The 20183-nt window shown below is 43.6% G+C and overlaps 1 protein-coding gene across 2 annotated transcripts in view; it reads left to right on the top strand.

Annotated features, from left to right (window-relative positions):
* The first annotated feature begins 6187 nt into the window (after window positions 1–6187).
* LOC141110436 (phospholipase A2 inhibitor NAI-like) overlaps window positions 6188–20183 on the top strand; it is a 35374-nt gene continuing 21378 nt past the window's right edge. Inside the window, exons 1-3 of one of the 2 annotated variants that reach the window (XM_073601783.1) lie at window positions 6188–6570; window positions 13696–13853; window positions 20004–20178. In XM_073601783.1, coding sequence (XP_073457884.1) covers window positions 20127–20178 — 52 coding nt within the window. In that variant the 5' untranslated portion in view covers window positions 6188–6570; window positions 13696–13853; window positions 20004–20126. Of the gene's footprint in view, window positions 6571–13690; window positions 13854–20003; window positions 20179–20183 lie in introns of both variants that reach the window. The other variant, XM_073601782.1, reaches the window with a different exon arrangement.

The following is a 20183-nucleotide window of genomic DNA, read 5'->3' as shown; positions in this document are numbered from 1 at the left end:
AAGGTGTCCGATCTAAACTGATGAATATTTTTTTTTTTTTGGGGGGGGGGGATATTTATTATAGCAAAAAGTAAAAAATATAATTTTTTTTTTAAAAATTGTCGCTCTTTTTTTGTTTATAGCGCAAAAAACAAAAACCTCAGAGGTGATCAAATACCACCAAAAGAAAGCTCTATTTGTGGGAAAAAAATATGTCTATTTTGTTTGGGTACAGCGTCGCATGACCGCGCAATTGTCAGTTAAAGCGACGCAGTGCCATATGGCAAAAAATGGCCCCGGCCAGGAAGGGGGAAAATCCTCCGGTCTGTAAGTGGTTAACGGATGAAGAGTCGATTAAGGAATGATATATTTCCTTCAATATAAAAGGGATTAACTTGCATCAATTTTTACTCAAACGGAAACAAACTAAGATCAAAAAATCTGGATGCACATATACAGACTTTGAAAGATATAGATGAACCACATAAAAAAGAACCGGAATTGATAAGATTATCGGGAAAGTTGAAGGTTAATACTGAAAAATGTGAGAAGGAAGTAAAAGATTAAAAAAAGAGACATTTTTGAGAGATAAGTGCGACTACAGAGATAAAAAAGTGTTTAAGTGGCAAAAATTTGAAGAACAGGAGAACCCCCTCTCAAAATACCACCCCATCTAGATCAGAGGTAGGAGGTATTATTACGGCACAGGGGGTTATTCAGAGAGGGCAACAAATTAAGGAATCTGCAAATTGGCAACCATATAATCGCCCACAGAATGGGCAATACAGCAATTTTAACAATGGGAATAGACCCTATAATACACCTAGAGGATATACAGTATCTCACAAAAGTAAGTACACCCCTCACATTTTTGTAAATATTTTCTTCTATCTTTTCATGTGACAACACTGAAGAAATGACACTTTGCTACAATGTAAAGTAGTGAGTGTACAGCTTGTATAACAGTGTAAATTTGCTGTCCCCTCAAAATAACTCAACACACAGCCATTAAAGTGGTTGTAAACCCTTACAGACCACTTTTACCTACAGGTAAGCCTAGATTAAGGCTTACATGTAGGTGCAAGAAACATCCCCTAAACCTACATGGTTTAGGAGATATTTCCAAATGACAGGCACCGATGTGTACGGTGCAAGCGCACTGAGCGTGCCATCTCTAACGGCGATCATGCCGTTAGTGGCGGCATCATCACGAATGCGCAGGAGTGACTTCATCGCGGCTCTGGCGCTGTGATTGGCCAATACCCAGAAAGAAGATGGACGCTTCGTAGGAGAAGGGACAGCGGTGAAATCGCAGGCTCCTCGGGTAAGTGACACATAATGGGCTACTATGCGATCCATAGTAGCCCATTATGCTTTACCTTTGCAGGGAAACACAGAGGAAGTAAACCCATCAGGGTTTACTTCCTCTTTAATGTCTAAACCGCTGGCAACAAAAGTGAGTACACCCCTAAGTGAAAATGTCCAAATTGGGCCCAATTAGCTATTTTCCCTCCCCGGTGTCATGTGACTCATTAGTGTTACAAGGTCTCAGGTGTGAATGGGGAGCAGGTGTGTTAAATTTGGTGTTATCGCTCTCACTCTCTCATACTGGTCACTGGAAGTTCAACATGGCACCTCATTATTATTATTATTATAATTATACACGATTTATATAGCACCAACAGTTTATGCAGTGCTCTACAATGTAGAGGGGGGACAGCACAATTACAGTACAGTTCAATACAGAAGGTACAGGAGGGCCCGGCTCGTAGAGTTTACATTCTAAAGGGAGGGAGTGGTGGTACAAAAGGTAATAGCTGCAGGGGATGATTTGATGGGGGTGGCTCGGGTACAGTTCTTAGGTGGGTGTGGGATAGGCTTCCCTGTATAAATGAGTTTTCAGGACTCATGGAAAAGAACTCTCTGAGGAGCTGAAAAAAAAGAATTGTTTCTCTACATAAAGATGGCCTAGGCTATAAGAAGATTGCCAAGACCCTGAAACTGAGCTACAGCACTGTGGCCAAGACCATACAGTGGTTTAACAGGACAGGTTCCACTCAGAACAGGCCTCACCATGGTTGACCAAAGAAGTTGAGTGCACGTGCTCAGTGTCATATCCAGAGGGTGTCTTTGGGAAATAGACGTACGAGTTCTGCCAGCATTGCTGCAGAGGTTGAAGGGGTGGGGGGTCAGCCTGTCAGTGCTCAGACCATACGCCGCACACTGCATCAAATGGTGCATGGCTGTAGTCCCAGAAGGAAGCCTCTTCTAAAGATGATGTACAAGAAAGCCCACAAACAGTTTGCTGCAGACAAGCAGACTAAGGACATGGATTACTGGAACCATGTCTTGTGGTCTGATGAGACCAAGATAAACTTATTTGGTTCAGATGGTGTCAAGCGTGTGTGGCGGCAACCAGGTGAGGAGTACAAAGATAAGTGTGTCTTGCTCCGTGATGTCGCCATGGAGGATTGGAAGAGGACTCCAGTGGCAACCTGTGAAGCTCTGGTGAACTCCATGCCCAAGAGGGATAAGGCAGTGCTGGAAAATAATGGTGGCCACACAAAATATTGACACTTTGGGCCCAATTTGGACATTTTCACTTTCACTTTCACTCCCTTTTGTTGCCAGCGGTTTAGACATTAATGGCTGTGTGTTGAGTTATTTTGAGGGGACATCAAATTTACACTGTTATACAAGCTGTACACTCACTACTTTACATTGTAGCAAAGTATCATTTCTTCAGTGTTGTCACATGAAAAGATATAATTAAATATTTACAAAAATGTGAGGGGTGTACTCACTTTTGTGAGATACTGTATAGCGGACAATAGGTGGCTAACTAGTGACATAGATTTTTCAAACTTCACTTCATCTAATCAGTGAGCAGTAAACATTTATGTAAAAAACAAAAGGGTATGGAAATGGAAAAGGTATTAAATATTATAGGGAATATATACTAAATGTATTAAGATAATCTATATAGATAGTATATTTATGAAGGAAAAAACTATCAAGAAGGAATGCAAAATGTGCCAGATGGATTTAACCTATTAAATTAAAATAAAAGCAATAATCGGAAATAAAGCAGTTTAGACCAAAATCAATATTTCTCATTCGTTCATTGACAGACACAGCCTTCTTTATTCAGAACGGTAGGGTTATATCATCTCCGCAGGAGTAGGACTAGGCAGAACAAAAAAACAACCCCTGGCTACGCCCATGGACTGTCCTCCGTAAGTATATACCGTATTTATCGGCGTATAACACGCACTTTTTTCCCCTTAAAATCAGGGGAAAATCACGGGTGCGTGTTATACGCCGATCCCCTGCGATCCTGACCTGTCAGAATTAAAAAATCGCTGACCGCGATTTGAAAATGGCGCCGAAATACACAGTGCCGGTCCTCGGCTCTTCTCGGCGGCTTTCGGTTTCACTCGAGCGCCGCCCGAACCTAGCCGAGTATACTCGGCTAGTTTCGGATAGCTCCGCTCACCGTCCGAGTGGAACCGAAAGTAAACGAGAGCCGCCGAGAAGAGCCGAGGACCGGCTCTGTGTATTTCGGCGCCGGCGGCGCCATTTTCAAATCGCGGTCGGCGATTTTGAAGCTCACAGGCTTCAGCAAGGCTGGACTGGGGCAAGGCTGGACTGGGGCAAGGCTGGACTGGACACTGGGGAAGGCTGCACTGACATGGCTGCACTGACATGGCTGCACTGACATGGCTGCACTAGCAAGGCTGCACTGACATGGCTGCACTGACATGGCTGCACTAGCAAGGCTGCACTGACATGGCTGCACTGACATGGCTGCACTAGCAAGGCTGCACTGACATGGCTGCACTGACATGGCTGCACTAGCAAGGCTGCACTGACATGGCTGCACTGACATGGCTGCACTGACATGGCTGCACTGGCAAGGCTGCACTGGCAAGGCTGCACTGACATGGCTGCACTGGCAAGGCTGCACTGACAAGGCTGCACTGACAAGGCTGCACTGACAAGGCTGCACTGGGCAAGGCTGGACTGGGGCAAGGCTGCACTGAGAAGGCTGCAATGATGGGCATTTAAATGTAAGTTTTTTCCCTTCAACTTCCCTCCTAAAAGTTTTTTTTCCTTAAAATTCCCTCCTAAATTGAGGTGCGTGTTATACGCCGGTGCGTGTTATACGCTGATAAACACGGTAACCCCCTCCCTGCTCTAGGTATTCAGTTTTTTCTGCCTAGTCAGAAGTAAGGACCTAGTTCCCTGCTGGGATCTCTAGTCCTGGTAATTTTTTTGGTTGGGCCTGGGAGGTGAATGGCTGCCGTAATTTAATTGCAGCCTACCAGCTGGGGGGCCGCTCTCGTGGCCGGCGGCTGATAATTTAGGCCGCGGCTGTGCGGCCTTCCGCAGTCGCGGCCGACAGCCAAAAATTGAGGCAGCGGCTTTGCCCCCCACCCCCTGTGTTTTTTGGGGTAGAACTTAGGCGTATAGCCTAGTATATGGCACCCCTGCCCCCCCCTTTGTCTCCTATCTGGCTCTGAGAACATGGCCCACCTTGCGGGGTGGTGGCCATGCTCCCTATTTTGTCAGGGAGTAAGGATGACTGCAGTAGGGCATGAAAGAGCGCTGGTTATCGCACTTATTACATCTGTGCAGGAACCTTTCAAGATGGGAGATGCAGCGGTGGCTGCGGCAGAGAGCCGATACCTCATAAGCCGTCTCGCGCGGTGAAAGCGTTTCCTTTTCCCTCTTATCTTGACAATATTGTCCTTGGAGACTGGGAGGATCTAGAGTGCATTTATGTTTCTAAAAAAAAAAAAAAAAACGCTTGCTGTGACGTACCCATTTAGGAATTCCCCTGCCTTTGCTGCTTTGCCGGACCTATGGTCTAGGCACTGGAGTATGTTAGCTACGCCTATTGGCCATAGTTCCCCTGATTTCTGAGCTTCTAAGGTCTCCTCAGTGGTGCTTAGACAGGTATTTTGGGGACTACCCTGGATGTCATTACTTCCACTGGGCGTCTAATGCTGGACCTCTTGCTGTTCTCTGCGGGGGGGGGGGGGGGGGGTGTGCAAGCTCCGTTGCTGCAGAGTGTGGTTGTCACGGTTCCCATGTTGGGAACAGTTAAAGGCCCTGACCTGCCTGGTGTGGATACAGAAGGTCAGGATGGAGTTCGTTAGCAAGGCAGTAGCACCTCTTCATCATGGGGACCTTCTGGTTTCTATCGACATCACGAATGCTTGTTTACACATTCCGTTATGTGCCCAACTCCAGCACTTCCTCCGTTTTGCTGCGGGTGCGGCGCATGATCAGTGCATAGTCTGGCCACCACTCCTCAGGTATTCGCATGGTGTTGGCCCTGGATTGGGTGTGGTTGCATCCGTGGGGGCTTGCGGTCCTGGCTGCCTGGACGATCTTCTTCTGCCACTCCTTGGCTACCCCGAGGGGCAATGTAGTTTCTTTACAGACCTTGACTGATTTCAATAGGCATCTATACTATCTGAAGTCTTTTTTTTTTCCGGCAGGTAGGGCCTCTGCGGACCTGCATGTGGGTGTTGGGTCTAAGAGTTTCTACCTTTTTGAAATGATTCCATTTGCACAGTTCCATACAAGCTCCCTTCGGGGAGATCCTGGCATAAGACAAATGCCGAGGTCTTGGGACAATCAGATTCGGCTGAGTTAGGAAACCAGGGTTCCCTGGTCGGGTGGCTCGCTCTCCGGTTCTTCGGTGTGTTAAATCCTTTCTCCCCTTGTATTAAACAGGGTGACCACCAATGCCAGTCGATTCGGGTAGGTTGTCCTGGGACTGAGCTCTGCTCAGGGTCATTGTACACTGGTGGAATCTGGACTACAAGGTAATATCATGGAACTTCGAGCAATCAGGCTAAGTTTGGATCATGGACGGATCGACTTCGGGGGCTCCCGGTATGGTTCTAGTCGGACAAGGCAACCACGATGGCTTATGCCCTTCGCCAGGGCGGTCAAATAGGCTGTGGCGGCCCTGGCTGTTGCCAGTATTCCCCGGTGGGCAGAACGTTTCATCCGGCCCTTTTCCGATGTATGCATTTGTTAAGATATCAAATATCTGGAGTCCGGAGTTCCCCTTATTATTGAACTATACTCTCTATTGTTCTTAGGAGTCTGGAGTTCCCCCTCTCGTATGTTCCAAACTATTTTTGTGTATTAGGAAATATTGCAAAATATTGCGAAAGGCAGTGTCAAGGCAGTGCATTGATCGTTTTTCTCTGAAAGAACAAAATGCAATAACAACCCTAGTTGGAAAGCACCCTATGTGTCACTATAAGATTGACCTGAGTATGATATATATATATATCTGTATCTGTATAGAAGGCTGAAGAAATATATTTGTAACTGCCACACCCTTTTGAGTCGTGGAACGGTGTACACTGATAAATCTGTATCCGTATGTGTGACAACTACTCTGAAGTAAACCTGATATTGCGAGAGAATGCTTCTATCCTTTATTTCAAAAGGCTAATACAAGGCTAACTGAAAAGGTGACCCCGATACGTGTCTTCTACTCTGCACATCCATCCATCTCTGGCTCTCATCCCATTATAGGAGGGACATCTAACAACGGCACCTAAGGTGAGATATTTCTCCTGTGTTATTATTGTCTTTGCTGTGTGGGAATGAGATGCTAGGGGCAAAGGTGAAAGCAGAGGTCAGAAGGTAGCACTCTTAATTATTTTATTAATGCATTCTGCTTGTGCATGTTTATTGAGAGTAATTGTTTCTCAGATATATGGTTGGTTAAATTGTAAAGTAATTAAGTGCACGTGTTAATGTGCTAGAATAATAAGAGTACTCATTTTTCCTTACCCTTTGAAATGACAATATAACATATACTTTAAATAAGGGGTGTGTACTAAAAAGCAGGTACCACAATTTCTAAGAGTGAATAGAAGTTGCTGAATGGTGAATTTTTGTATGATTTTTTGTACACCTGTGGTGCTAGGGCGAAGGTGCCCTCAGCGGAATAGCCACAGTGAATGAAAAACCTGCTGTCTGTTCTTCGGTATAGGAAGGCTAGTCAGGGATTAGTGATCCTACTATCGCTCAGACGGGGGACGCCCCTCTGAGAAGTTAAAACAAGTAAGAGATCTCGAGATGAATATATATATATATATATATATATATATATATATATATATATATATATATATATATATATATTTGACTGCTGGTACAGTCATTGAGTTGTAGAAGAAGAGTCCTTTGGTCCCGGGATTCTAAATATTGTCATTTATCAAAGAGGTAACGAATAAATTCTAAAGAAAGACAATAAGAAATTACAAATTCTTCACATAATATAAGGTATACCTAAATATGGGTTAACTAGGAAAAATGCTAAACACCTTTTAAAAATAGCAAAAGCCACAGGGTTAAGTATTGCTAAATTACACCAGATGCTTTATTCAGCTTACTTTTTAAAATGTCTGATTGCGGTGGTATTGAATGTAATAATAAAGAAGTTTCTTTGCAATTTGAGGAGTAAGAAGTGCAATATATCTCACAAAGCTGGGGCCGGGAGTGGAATGCTCATGAGGTAGTTCTCTTGGTGTCCTAGTTCAACTGGACGGTACCAAGGTTTCTGGTAAGGTCACGGGTTGCTCTGGCAGCTCTGGTGGCCCATGGGGCCAGTGACGTTTCCCTATGCCTTTCCTCCTCTCCAGCTTCTGTTGTGGCTTTTACGCTGGATCATGGCTGCGGGGGTTCATTCTATTATCCCCTGATGGGTCCAGTTGGTCTGGGTACGCTGACTGGGTGCGCCTGGTCGCCATCGTTCCTTGTCGACTGCCTCTCAGGATGGATCTATTGTCCCAGGGTCGTTCTTCCATCCTGCCTTAGAGTCACTGGTTTTAACGGCCTGGCTGTGTTGAGCCAGGTGCGGCAGTTCCGACACTGTTGATGGATAGGGAGTCCATCTTTTAGGAGGTTTTAACCTCCGGGTGTGGAGAGCGCATATATCCTGGTGTTAAGCCCCGGACATTCATCCTTGTTCTTTCTAGGTTGCTCCAATTCCGACCCCCATTGACAGGGGGTTTAGCAGGAATGCGCCTCGAGTACCATCGAGGGCCAGGTGTCAGCCAGGGTGGTCGTCTTCAGCATCCCCTGGTCTCGTGCCCCCTGGTGCGTACCTTTATTCAAGGGGTTAGACGTCTGTTTCCACCGGTGCATTTTTTTTCTACCACCGTGGGATCTGAACTTGGTGTTTTCGGTTCTCCAGGAGCCGCTCTCTCTCCCTCTCTCAAAACATAGGGAATTACCACTGCTTACTCTGTCTCGGAAGGTGGCCTCTTGGTGGCTTTCACCTCTGCTCACAGGGTGTCAAAAAGGGTGGCGTTATCTTCTCGTTCACCTTACCCAGGTTTAGGTGGTGCTTCGCCCTTTTCTATAGTTCTGTCCCTGGGTTTCCATTTGAACAAGGACATTGTGTTTCCTTTCTTGTGTCCCTGGCAACACATCCCAAGGAATTTGCCTTATCTGCCCGGGATGTGGTTTGGGGGATTTGGTTGTATTTGCCAGCCACTGAGTCTTTTAGAGGTCAGGCTCTCTGTACTCACGGACAAGCCAAGGATAACAAGTAATTCTGCGCTGCCAAAAAAAAAGGGGGATAAGCAGCTAACCAATAGGATATAAGTATATGACAGTAAAACAAAATTTGTGTAGCGCTAAAAGTTCAACATGAAAACAATGTGCAACCAATGATGAAAGATATCAAAGAAAAACTTAGAAGAAAGTCCTCCATGTATATAAGACTCATAAGAGTAAATAGTTAATATAAATTCAGCGACTTCGTGTGAGGAACATATCAAATGTGTGACATCTGGAGTGAACACAGACGAAACACACCACCACCAACAATGGGGAGGCTTACCAGATCACGCAGACCCAAGAGGGCATACGCCCAACTGGGTCAAATCAGGCTTGGGTGGTGGGTGATGGTAGATGTTCTGGAGGGGTGGTGAAGATGAAGATCCAAGAACAAACCGAGTACTAGTAGGTCCCTTGAGATGATGTTGGAAAGCGGATAGCAGTGTTATGTAGCAGGAAGGAAAAAGGACACATAGTGTAATTCCATAAAACAAGTACCAAATTTATTAAAAAGAGATACACTCACATCCATCTTGATTCACTTTTACTTAATACTGCAATCTTATTGCTCCCTCTCCAATGTGCGTTACATTGTTCTATTGCTCAAAACTTGAGAACTGTAGGATCCTTAGCATGACACTGTGCAAAGTGTTTTGAAACACTATGTTAAGTAAAACCTTTACAGATGTTCTAGACATGTTCTCGCATTCTTTTCCACATGGGTCGTTTTGTTCTCCCTACATACTGTTTCATGCATGGACATTGGAGAACATACACCACTCTCCTGTTCTACATGATATGAATTCCTTGATTGAATATTCCTTTCCTGTGGTGCTGGAGGTGAATTTCCCACATCTTTGACCACTGAAATTTGTATTTCTACATGCATAACATCTCTTGCATGGAAAAAAAATATTTTCCCTGGAAGAAAGTAAAGTTCTGAGATTGTTTAGTGGGGTCAGATAAATTTTTAGCAATGATATCACATAGCGTAGGTGAATCTTGGTTGTTCTGGTAGAATGTCCCGTAACTGTCTATCAGCTCTGAGGATCGACCAATGTTTTCTAAACAATTCGATTTAATACGATGGGTAGATTGTATGTAGTTCTTTGATTTCTTGGTTTATCCTTTATCAAATTGTCTCTTCCTATCCTGATGTTTTGTGGATCCTTCATTTTCCTTATCTTCAATTTCTCTAGATCTTGTAACACCATTTTGTTGAAAACTTCTATGTGTTCAATATTTTGACTCCATGGGCTTAACAATGATTTATTCCTTAATTGACTCCGCTGTCACTGTTCTCATCAGTACTTCCTCTACTAGTTAATTCTGGTTTATTCAACATATATCTCTGAATATTCAATTTTCTTGTGTACTTCTGTATGTCTATATATATATATATATATATATATATATATATATATATATATATATATATATATATATATACATATATATATATATATATATATATATATATAAACGTGGAACTTCTGCTCATTTGCTCCCCCCCCCTCCGGTGCCACATTTGGCACCTTTCGGGGGGGGAGGGGGGAACAGGGACCTGTTTTTGACAAGTGCCCTTCCCCACTTTCAGGAGACGGGGCCGAGGCCCATCTGCCAGAAGTTCGTCCATCCTCCTCCTTCTCCTGCCGCCGGGCCAATTAGAAAGCGCAGCGCGTTTCGCGCATACGCATTAGGGAACCGGCTGTGAAGCCAAAAGGCTTCGTTGCAGGTTTCCCTTAGAGGAAATGGCGGCGGCAGCACCCAATAGCCGATCGGAAGATCGGCTTCAGGTACCGACATCGGGGGCTCCCTGGATAGGTAAGTGTCCATATAATAAATGTCAGCAACTAAAGTATCTGTAGCTGCTGACTTTTCATATCTCTTTCCCAGGCTGGACGTCCTTTTTAAGGTTACATTTTGATCCAGTACCTTCATTTAATTTCTATTTAGTTCCACACCACAGAATAAACCTAATATTCTCTTTTTCTTTTGGACCTGGTATCCTGCTCTGCATCCCCTCTTGGATTTGGACTTCCTCTTTGATGCCCCCTACTGTCTTGTTGTGAAGGGGATCTCTCGTGTCTCCATTCATCTAAGAAAGGCTGTGGGGGTTCTTCTTCATAATGGTTTCTTAGTGGTTCAAAGCAGTTGTATGTGTACTCCTCCTTGGATCCTCATAGTGGTTATTATAACTACCATGATCGTTATATTGTTGGTTTCTAGGTTCCCTGTGTCCTTTATTAATGTCTGTAATTATCATTATTATTATAGTATTGATTCTTTGGTTTATTACCGTTTCTATTATTATTCCAATTACCATTGTTTTTCTATGGAGGTGTTCTTGGGGATTTAGACCAGGGTTATTCTGCCACCAAGGTTTTGGTGTTCTAGGTCCTTGATGCTCCCCTCTAGGTTCTTGTCTTGAGGGAGCAGGTGTTCTATAATCTTGCACCTTGAGTGGGGAAGATATACACACACCTGGCACCCTCCCTGCACACGCCTATGCACAACACTAACCCATACACTGAGGGAAAAAAGTGTCTGATCCCCTGCTGATTTTGTATGTTTGACCAGTGACAAAGAAATGATCAGTCTATAATTTCAATGGTAGGTTTATTTTAACAGTGAGAGACAGAATAACAAAAAAAATCCAGAAAAAGTTAAAAATTGATTTGCATTTTAATAAGTGAAATAAGTATTTGACCCTTTTGCAAAACAGGACTTAGCACTTGGTGGCAAACCCTTGTTGGCAATCACAGAGATCAGACGTTTCTTGTAGTTGGCCACCAGGTTTGCACACATCTCAGGAGGGATTTTGTCCCACTCCTCTTTGCAGATCCTCTCCAAGTCATTAAGGATTCAAGCCTGACATTTAGTAACTTGAACCTTAAGCTCCCTCCACATATTTTCTATGGGGTTACGGTCTGGAGACTGGCTAGGCCACTCCAAGACCTCAACGTGCTTCTTCTTGAGCCACTCCTTTGTTGCCTTGGCCGCGTGTTTTGGATCATTGTCGTGCTGGAATACCCATCCACGACCCATTTTCATGGGCCTGATGGAGGGAAGGAGGTTCTCACCCAAGATTTGATGGTACATGTCCCTGTCCATTGTCCCTTTGATGCAGTGAAGTTGTCCTGTCTCCTTAGCAGAAAAATACCCCCAAAGCATAATGCTTCCACCTCCATGTTTGACGGTGGGGATGGTGTTCTTGGGGGTCATAGGAAGCATTCCTCCTCCACCAAACACGGTGAATTGAGTTGATGCCAAAGAGCTCGATTTTGGTCTCATTCAACCGCAACACTTTCACCCAGTTCTCCTCTGAATCATTCCGATGTTCATTAGCAAGTGTGTTACCAATTGTTTTCTTTTTGACTATTAGACATGTGCACACTGAAATATTTTGTTTCGGAATTTAGTTTTCGTCCGAAAAATAAATGTATTTAGTTACTCCCGAAATTCGTTTTTATTTATTTTGTTTCGTTAAAAAAAATGCATTCGTCCGAAAATCCGATATAATTAAGGTCGAATCTGTCATTGAAGGCTTATGGTGTCTGTCAAATGTTCTAAGAAGATTCAACGGAGCAGCTAAACTGTACGACGCTGCAATCGTACATTTCCGGTCGAATGTTCTGCCTACAAGCTATAGTAGAATTCTAATGTTGTATGACACTAGTAATAATTAAATGTATTAATTATTATTACTAGTCAACTACATTAGAATTCTTCTATAGCCTGTGGGCAGAGCATTTGACCATAAATGTCCACTCGCAGCAACTGCTTCGTCGAATCTTCATATCCAATCTTTTCTCTCTATGTCGAATAATCTTGGACTAATAGAGTTAGGTTAGGCACATTCGACCTTTTTTGCTATTGTCTCTATAATGTTGAATCTTTTCTCTCTATGTCGAATCTTTTCTTTCTATGTAGAATATTCTTGGACTAATAGAGCAAAGGTTAGGCACATTTGACCACAGGTTCGATGGACACAGATCGCTATTGTCAGCGTCATGTCGAATCTCCTATCTACATCGAACTGTTGTTGCAAGGAAAATGAAAAAAAAAAGAATTTGTTTATGTCGAATTTTTCGTTTTTTTCGGATTCTGCACGTTCGTTATTGTTTGATAAAACGATAACGAAAATACCCAAAATTTGGACGAAAATGCATTCGGAAGAAAACAAATGCACATGTCTAGTGACTATGGCCCCAGCTGCCTTGAGATCATTGACGAGATTCTCCCTTGTAGTTCTGGGCTGATTCCTCACCGTTTTCATGGTCATTGAAACTCGACGAGGTGAAATTTTGCATGGAGCCCCAGAATGAGGGAGATTGACAGTTATTTTGTGTTTCTTCAATTTGCGAATAATCGCACCAACTGTTGTCACCCTCTCACCAAGCTGCTTGGCGATGGTCTTGTAGCCCATTCCAGCCTTGTGTAGGTCTACAGTCTTGTCCCTGACAACCTTGGACAAGTCTTTGGTCTTGACCATGGTGGAGAGATTGGAATCTGATTGATTTCTTCTGTGGACAGATGTATTTTATACAGGAAACAAGCTGAGATTAGGAGCACTCCTTTTAAGAGAGTGCTCCTAATCTCAGCTCGTTACCTGTGTAGAGACACCTGGGAGCCAGAAATCTTGCTGATTGATAGGGGATCAAATATTTATTTCACTCATTAAAATGCAAATCAATTTATAACTTTTTTGAAATGTGTTTTCTGCATATTTTTGTTGTTATTCTGTCTCTCACTGTTAAAATAAACCTACCAATAAAATTATAGACCAATTATTTCTTTGTCAGTGGGCAAAGTTACAAAATCAGCAGGGGATCAAATACTTTTTCTCCCTCACTGTATGAGTACCTGTAAATGTGTTTTTGCATATGACAAAATACCAATTTATTATTACCTGAAAATAATATGAAGTATGATCTAAAGTACAAAGGGTCATGCTTTTTGGCTGTAAATTTATAAATATGGCCCATGTACAATCTCAGGAATTAGAAATTAAATGAAAAAGTTAAATTTACTCTTTAGGTTTGGCACTTATAGAAAACAGAAGTAAAAAAATGGAAGGAAATTAAACTTAGTCTGTTTTTTTGTGCAGTACAGAATATTTATGCAAGGTCAGATCCAAAAAGTCAATGCAAATAAGTTTTTCCAGCATACTCAGTCACTTCTGCCCTGCATCAACTTAGAAAAACAGAAGGCTCTCATAATGGCATCACTTCTCCGAATTCTCGGGGTTGTATCAGCTTTGGTGGCATCTGGTAAGAGCTTCTTAATCTTAATAACAATTCATACATGTCCTAAAAAGAATGCACTGTTTTTATTTTTAATAATATGTGAAGTTCTAACAAAAAATATCAGGAATCAATACTAACATAAAGTAAAACTATCTACAGTGATTTAGACATTTTTAGAAGGTCAGAGTTTATACCGAGAAGTATCCGGACATTGGTCCTTCAAAGCACTCCAAGATTCAGGGCCTGGGAACTTAGTATGCAAAATATTACATTTAGCTCCAGCATCAGAGCCCCAAAAAGCCTGGGGTGGCACAGGCTGGGGATGGCACTATACTAGACTGGCATATACCATCTTGTTTAAGTATCATCCTAAAAATTAATTAGGGGCACTTTAGCACATCATCTGCTCTTCAAGTATACAAAGAAGCCGGGTCTTCCAGGTGACCACATGACAAAATATGGACAGGGCACCCTCATCTTGGGGGCATGGGACCTAGTATGGTTCAGGAGGGGGGAGGATGCACATTCTTCCCCATCCTTTACTGGCCAGCTAGGCTGCATGCTCAGATAAGTGTCGGGGGGGGGGGCGATGAGTGTGTCTAGGTGTGAGGGGGCTAAGGCTAAGTGTGACATGTGTGCGGGGGAAGGGTTGTGTGTATACAGGTGTGGGGGGATGGGAAAAGAAAATGCCCCTCCAAGTGAGTGATGGAACCAGGTGAGCCGGGGAATAGATTCCTCCCAGGGGTGCTAGCCTGGGCTCGCCGGCTGTGTAATTGGATAAGAAGGAATGGATGGCTGCACACCGAGGTAAGTCTCTTTCATAGGAATATGAATAAGCGCAGCGTCGCTGTGTTAAACGCATCTACCTGTACCTACTTTCCTGTCCGGTGGTGTTATTCATGTTACGGATTTTACTAAAAAGCGACTTATCATTACCTTGCTGTGCAGCCATCCATTCCTTCTTATACAGGTGTGTGTGTGTGTGGGGGGGGGGGAGAGGGGAACGGGGACAGGGAGTGTACAGATATGGGGGGGGGGGGCTGAGAATGTACAGGTGTGAGGAGGGCTGAGAATTGCGGGCTCCCTGGACAGGTAAGTGTCCATATATTAAAAGTCAGCAGCTACAGTATTTGTAGCTGCTGACTTTTCATTTTTCTTTCCCAGGCTGGACTTCCTCATTAAGGTTATGTTTTGGAGCAAATTTCAATCCTTTATCCAGTACCTTCATTTCATTTTTATTTTGTACCACACAGAATAAATACTCCTTCACCTAATACTCTCTATTTGTTTTGGACCTGGTATCCTGCTCTGCATCCCCTCTTGGATTGGACTTCTTCTTTGATCCCCCCTACTGTTTTGTCGTGGAGGGGATCTCTCGTGTCTCCATTGATCTAAAAAAGGCTGTGGGGGTTCTTCTTCATAATGGTTTCTTAGTGGTTCATAGTGGTTGTATGTGTGTATTGGGCTCCTCCTTGGATCCTCATGTTGGTATTATAACTACCATGATCGTTATATTGTTGGTTTCTAGGTTCCCTGGGTCCTTGATAGTAATTTCTGCAGTTATCATTATTGTTAAAGTATTGATTCTTTGGTTTATTTCCGTTCCTATTATTATTACAATTACCATTGTTTTTCCATTAAGGTCTTCTTGGGGATTTAGACCAGGGTTTCTAGTTGCCCTTATTCTGCCACCAAGATTTCGGTGTTCTAGGTCCTTGACGCTCCCCTCTAGGTTCTTGTCCTGGGGGGGCAGGTGTTTTATAATCTTGCACCTTGAGTGGGGAAGATATACGTACACCTGTCACCCCCCCCCCCTCCCTGCACAACACTTACCCATAAACTGAGGGAAAAAAAGTGTTTGATCCCCTGCTGATTTTGTATGTTTGAGGGTATAAATTGATTTGCATTTTAATGAATGAAATTAGTATTTGACCCCTTTGCAAAACATGACTTAGTACTTGGTGGCGAAACCCTTGTTGGCAATCACAGAGGTCAGACATTTCTTGTAGTTGGCCACCAGGTTTGCAAACATCTCAGGAGGGATTTTGTCCCACTCCTCTTTGCAGATCCTCTCCAAGTCATTAACCACTTCCCTACCTGCCTATAGTCAAATGACGTCCACAGATAGGATCTCCCATCCTGGGTGGACGTCATATGACGGCCTCGGGTTCCCGGCCGCCTAGGGGGCGCGCGTGCGCCGCGTTGTTCGGGACCCGGTGCGTGTGCCGGGCACCCGCGATTGCCCGTTAACCGGGGCGGACCGTGGATCTGTGTGTGTAAACACACAGATCCACGTCCTGTCAGCTCAGAGGAGAGCGATCTGTGTTCCCAGAACAGCGGAACACTGATCGGTCTCCTCCCCTTGTACGTCCCCGCCCCCTACAGTTAGAAGCATTCCCTAGGAAACACATTTAACCCCTTGTGTCCCCCTAGTGGTTAACCCCTTCACTGCCTGTCACATTTACACAGTAATCAATGCAATTTTATAGCATTGATCGCTGTATAAATGTGAATGGCCCCAAAAATGTGTCAAAAGTGTCCGATGTGTCCGCCATAATGTCGCAGTCACGAAAAAAATGGCGATCGCCGCTATTATTAGTAAAAAAAAAAAAAACAATATTTTTTTTTTAAAAATGCCATCAATCTATTCCGTATTTTATAGACGCTATAACTTTTGCGCAAACCAATCAATACATGCTTATTGCGATTTTTTTTACCAAAAATATGTAGAAGAATACGTATCGGCCGAAACTGAGGAAAAAATTAGTTTTTTTTTTTAAATTGGGATATTTATTATAGCAAAAAGTAAAAAATATTGTGTTTTTTTCAAAATTGTCGCTCTTCTTTTGTTTATAGCGCAAAAAATAAAAACCGCAGAGGTGATCAAATACCACCAAAAGAAAGCTCTATTTGGGGGAAAAAAAGGACGTCAATTTTGTTTGGGTACAACATCGCACGACCGAGCAATTGTCGTTTAAAGTGCGACAGCGCTGAAAACTAAAAATTGGTCTGGGAAGGAATGGGGTGAAAAGGCCCGGTATTGAACCGGTTAAGGATTCAAGGCTGACATTTGGTAACTTGAACCTTCAGCTCCCTCCACATATTTTCTATGAGATTAAGGTCTGGAGACTGGCTGGCCACTCCAAGACCTCAACGTGCTTCTTCTTGAGCTACTCCTTTGTTGTCTTGGCCATGTGTTTTGGGTCATTGTCATGCTGGAATACCCATCCACGACTCATTTTTATTGGTCTGGCTGAGGGAAGGAGGTTCTCACCCAAGATTTGATGGTACATGGCCCCGTTCATTGTTTCTTTGATGCGGTGAAGTTGTCCTGTCTCCTTAGCAGAAAAATACCCCCAAAGCATAATGCTTCCACCTCCATGTTTGATGGTGGGTATGGTGTTCTTGGGGTCATAGGCAGCATTCCTCCTCCTCCAAACACGGTGAGTTGAGTTGGTGCCAAAGAGCTTGATTTTGGTCTCATCTGACCACAACACTTTCACCAAGTTCTCCTCTGAATCATTCAGATGTTCATTAGCAAGTGTGCTACCAATTGTTTTCTTTGTGACTATGACCCCAGCTGCCTTGAGATCAATGAAAAGATTCTTCTGTGTAGTTCTGGACTGATTCCGCACCGTTTTCATGGTCATTGAAACTCCACGAGGTGAGATCTTGAATGGAGACCCAGACCGAGGGAGATTGGCAGTTATTTTGTGTTTCTTCCATTTGCGAATTATCGCACCAACTGCTGTCACCCTCTCACCAAGCTGCTTGGCGATGGTCTTGTAGACCATCCCAGCCTTGTGTAGGTCTACAATCTTGTCAGTGACATCCTTGGATAGCTCTTTGGTCTTGGCCATAGTGGAGAGATTGGAATCTGATTGATTGCTTCTGTGGACATATGTCTTTTATACAGGTAACAAGCTGAGATTAGGAGCACTCCCTTTAAGAGAGTGCTCCTAATCTCAGCTTGTTACCTGTATAGAAGACACCTGTGAGCCAGAAATCTTGCTAATTGATAGGGGATCAAATATTTCAGAGGTGTAACTAGAGCCTTCAGGGCCCTGGTGCAAGAAACCTTGAAGGGCCCCCCTAACCCCCCCTTTGTTTCACTGGTCCCGGGGCCCATTTCTCTGGTCCCATGGCCCTCCCCACTGGCCCGGGGGGGCCTTTATTATGGTCCCGCAGTGGGACCCTTTTATATGTTCTGCAGTGGGCCCCCTTTCTACCATCCTTGGCCCACCGCACGGTGGCAGAAAACAATAGATATGGCACACCAGGGAACTGCATAAAAGGGTCCAACACAATGGCAGAAGTACCAGGGTTGCAAAGGTCACACTTGTGACTGGGTACTGACATTCTGCCACCATGGGTGTCCCCAGCCTACTCTTTATGTCATGCCCCTGCTATTGATAGCGCTGGTCTGGTGTCTCCCCATGGCAGCGGCGGTAGTCTATCAGGACCCAGTGCTGGTTACATTATGGGGCTGATGGATGCATGCAGGGGGAGGGCGGGCACTATTGGGGGTAGACAGCTGAGCCCCCCGACGGTCACCTAGCAGCAGTACCGCTGCACAGCCTTCTCTGTTGTCATGCCGATTGGGATGTGACCCAGGTGATGCTCCCAGTAGGATCTAATAAACACAGTATTTATCAAGAGTACACTCACATATATATCAACCATATGTTCAGCAGCTATGTGGGCTCCATGCCAGTAAGGTGGAGGTTCTGATCAATAAACTCACTATCACGTTTAACAATAGATCTGACTGGGAGCATCACCTGAATCACATCCCGATGAGCATGTCAGAGAATGCTATGTAGTGTTACCACTGCTAAGTGAGGGAGCTCAGCTGTCTACAACCAATTGTACTGGCCCTCTTACGCATGCGCCCATTAGCCTAGTGTGCCAAATTAGCCAGCACTAGGTCCTAATGCGCTGCTGCTGCCATGGAGACAGAGACCAGCGCTGTCAATAGCGGTGCCAGGACAGCAACCCTGGTTGTTCACCCACTGGTTCGCTGTCGGAGGATTCCCCAATACCTGGAATGTGTAAATGGGGGAATTGGATAAAAAAAAAACTCGTTGTGACAACGTGAACACACATCGCACATGCGCGGTTTAAATTTAATTTAAAACAGCGGTGGAGTTATTTCACTGTTTCCCTGCTCGTTTTTCGTTTGGGCATTGTATATGCGATTTTAATGCAGTGTATCTGATTTTTTATCTGCCTTCTTTTGAAATAAATGGAACTTAATTCTCTGCACTATGGGAGTTCCTTTTTCTTTTATATGATTCACCCTTGCTGGAGTGTCCGCTGCTTGAACCATCTTGTGACCACATTCTCCTGAGTGCTTCTGGCTGTTGCTCATAAGCCATCGCAAAGGGAGGTCTGAGGAACTACAGATTCAACCCTAGCAGGACATCAACGGTGATCTACTAAGCCTGTTTTAACCCCTCTGAGTAAGGGCGGTCGCAGGCTTTCTGGTAAGCCTCCATTTTTCTCCCCTGGTGGTGGGCGTCACTTTCAAGTGGATCATTGGATTTGGATCTCTTATTCTTTATCCTACACCTTCTTTGGACTTTTTTTTGGACTTTAGCACTTTATTTGAGCATTTTTTAGAATATATTTAGGTTTTATGAACACTTATTTCTCACTGATGGGTATTTTTTATACTGGTGGCTAATCATTCTAGATTGTTCACATTATCTTATTAGCACATCGTCACTCATATTGTTGTAATATTATTACCTTTATTTAATGTTATTATCATTGGTTGGTATAACAATCTATCTAGATTCATGTCCAGCGCTGCACTGTTTATTATCCCAATAAATCTATATAGACCGATTATTTCTTTGTCAGTGGGCAAAGTTACAAAATCAGCAGGGGATCAAATACTTTTTCTCCCTCACTGTATGAGTACCTGTAAATGTGTTTTTGCATATGACAAAATACCAATGTATTATTACCTGAAAATAATGTGATCTAAAGTACAAAGAGTCGTGCTTTTTGGCTGCAAATTTATAAATATGGCCCATTTACAATCTTAGGAATTAGAAATTAGATGAAAACTTCTTAAAGTTAAATTTACCCTTTAGATTTGGCATTTACAGAAAACTGAATTAAAGAAATGGAAGGAAATGAAACCTAGTCTGTTTTTTTGTGGTACAGAATATTTATGCAAGGTCAGATCCAAAAAGTCAATGCAAATAAGTTTTACAAAATAAAACAGCTCTCCAGCATACTCAGTCACTTCTGCCAGGCATCAACTTAGAAAAACAGAAGGCTCTCATAATGGCATCACTTCTCCGAATTCTCGGGGTTGTATCAGCTTTGGTGGCATCTGGTAAG

This window comes from Aquarana catesbeiana, linkage group LG10 (assembly GCF_042186555.1).
Source record: "Aquarana catesbeiana isolate 2022-GZ linkage group LG10, ASM4218655v1, whole genome shotgun sequence".
Taxonomy (NCBI): Eukaryota; Metazoa; Chordata; class Amphibia; order Anura; family Ranidae; genus Aquarana; species Aquarana catesbeiana.
The sequence above is the reverse complement of the archived record's forward strand: the minus strand, read 5'-3'. Positions and strand labels throughout refer to the sequence as shown.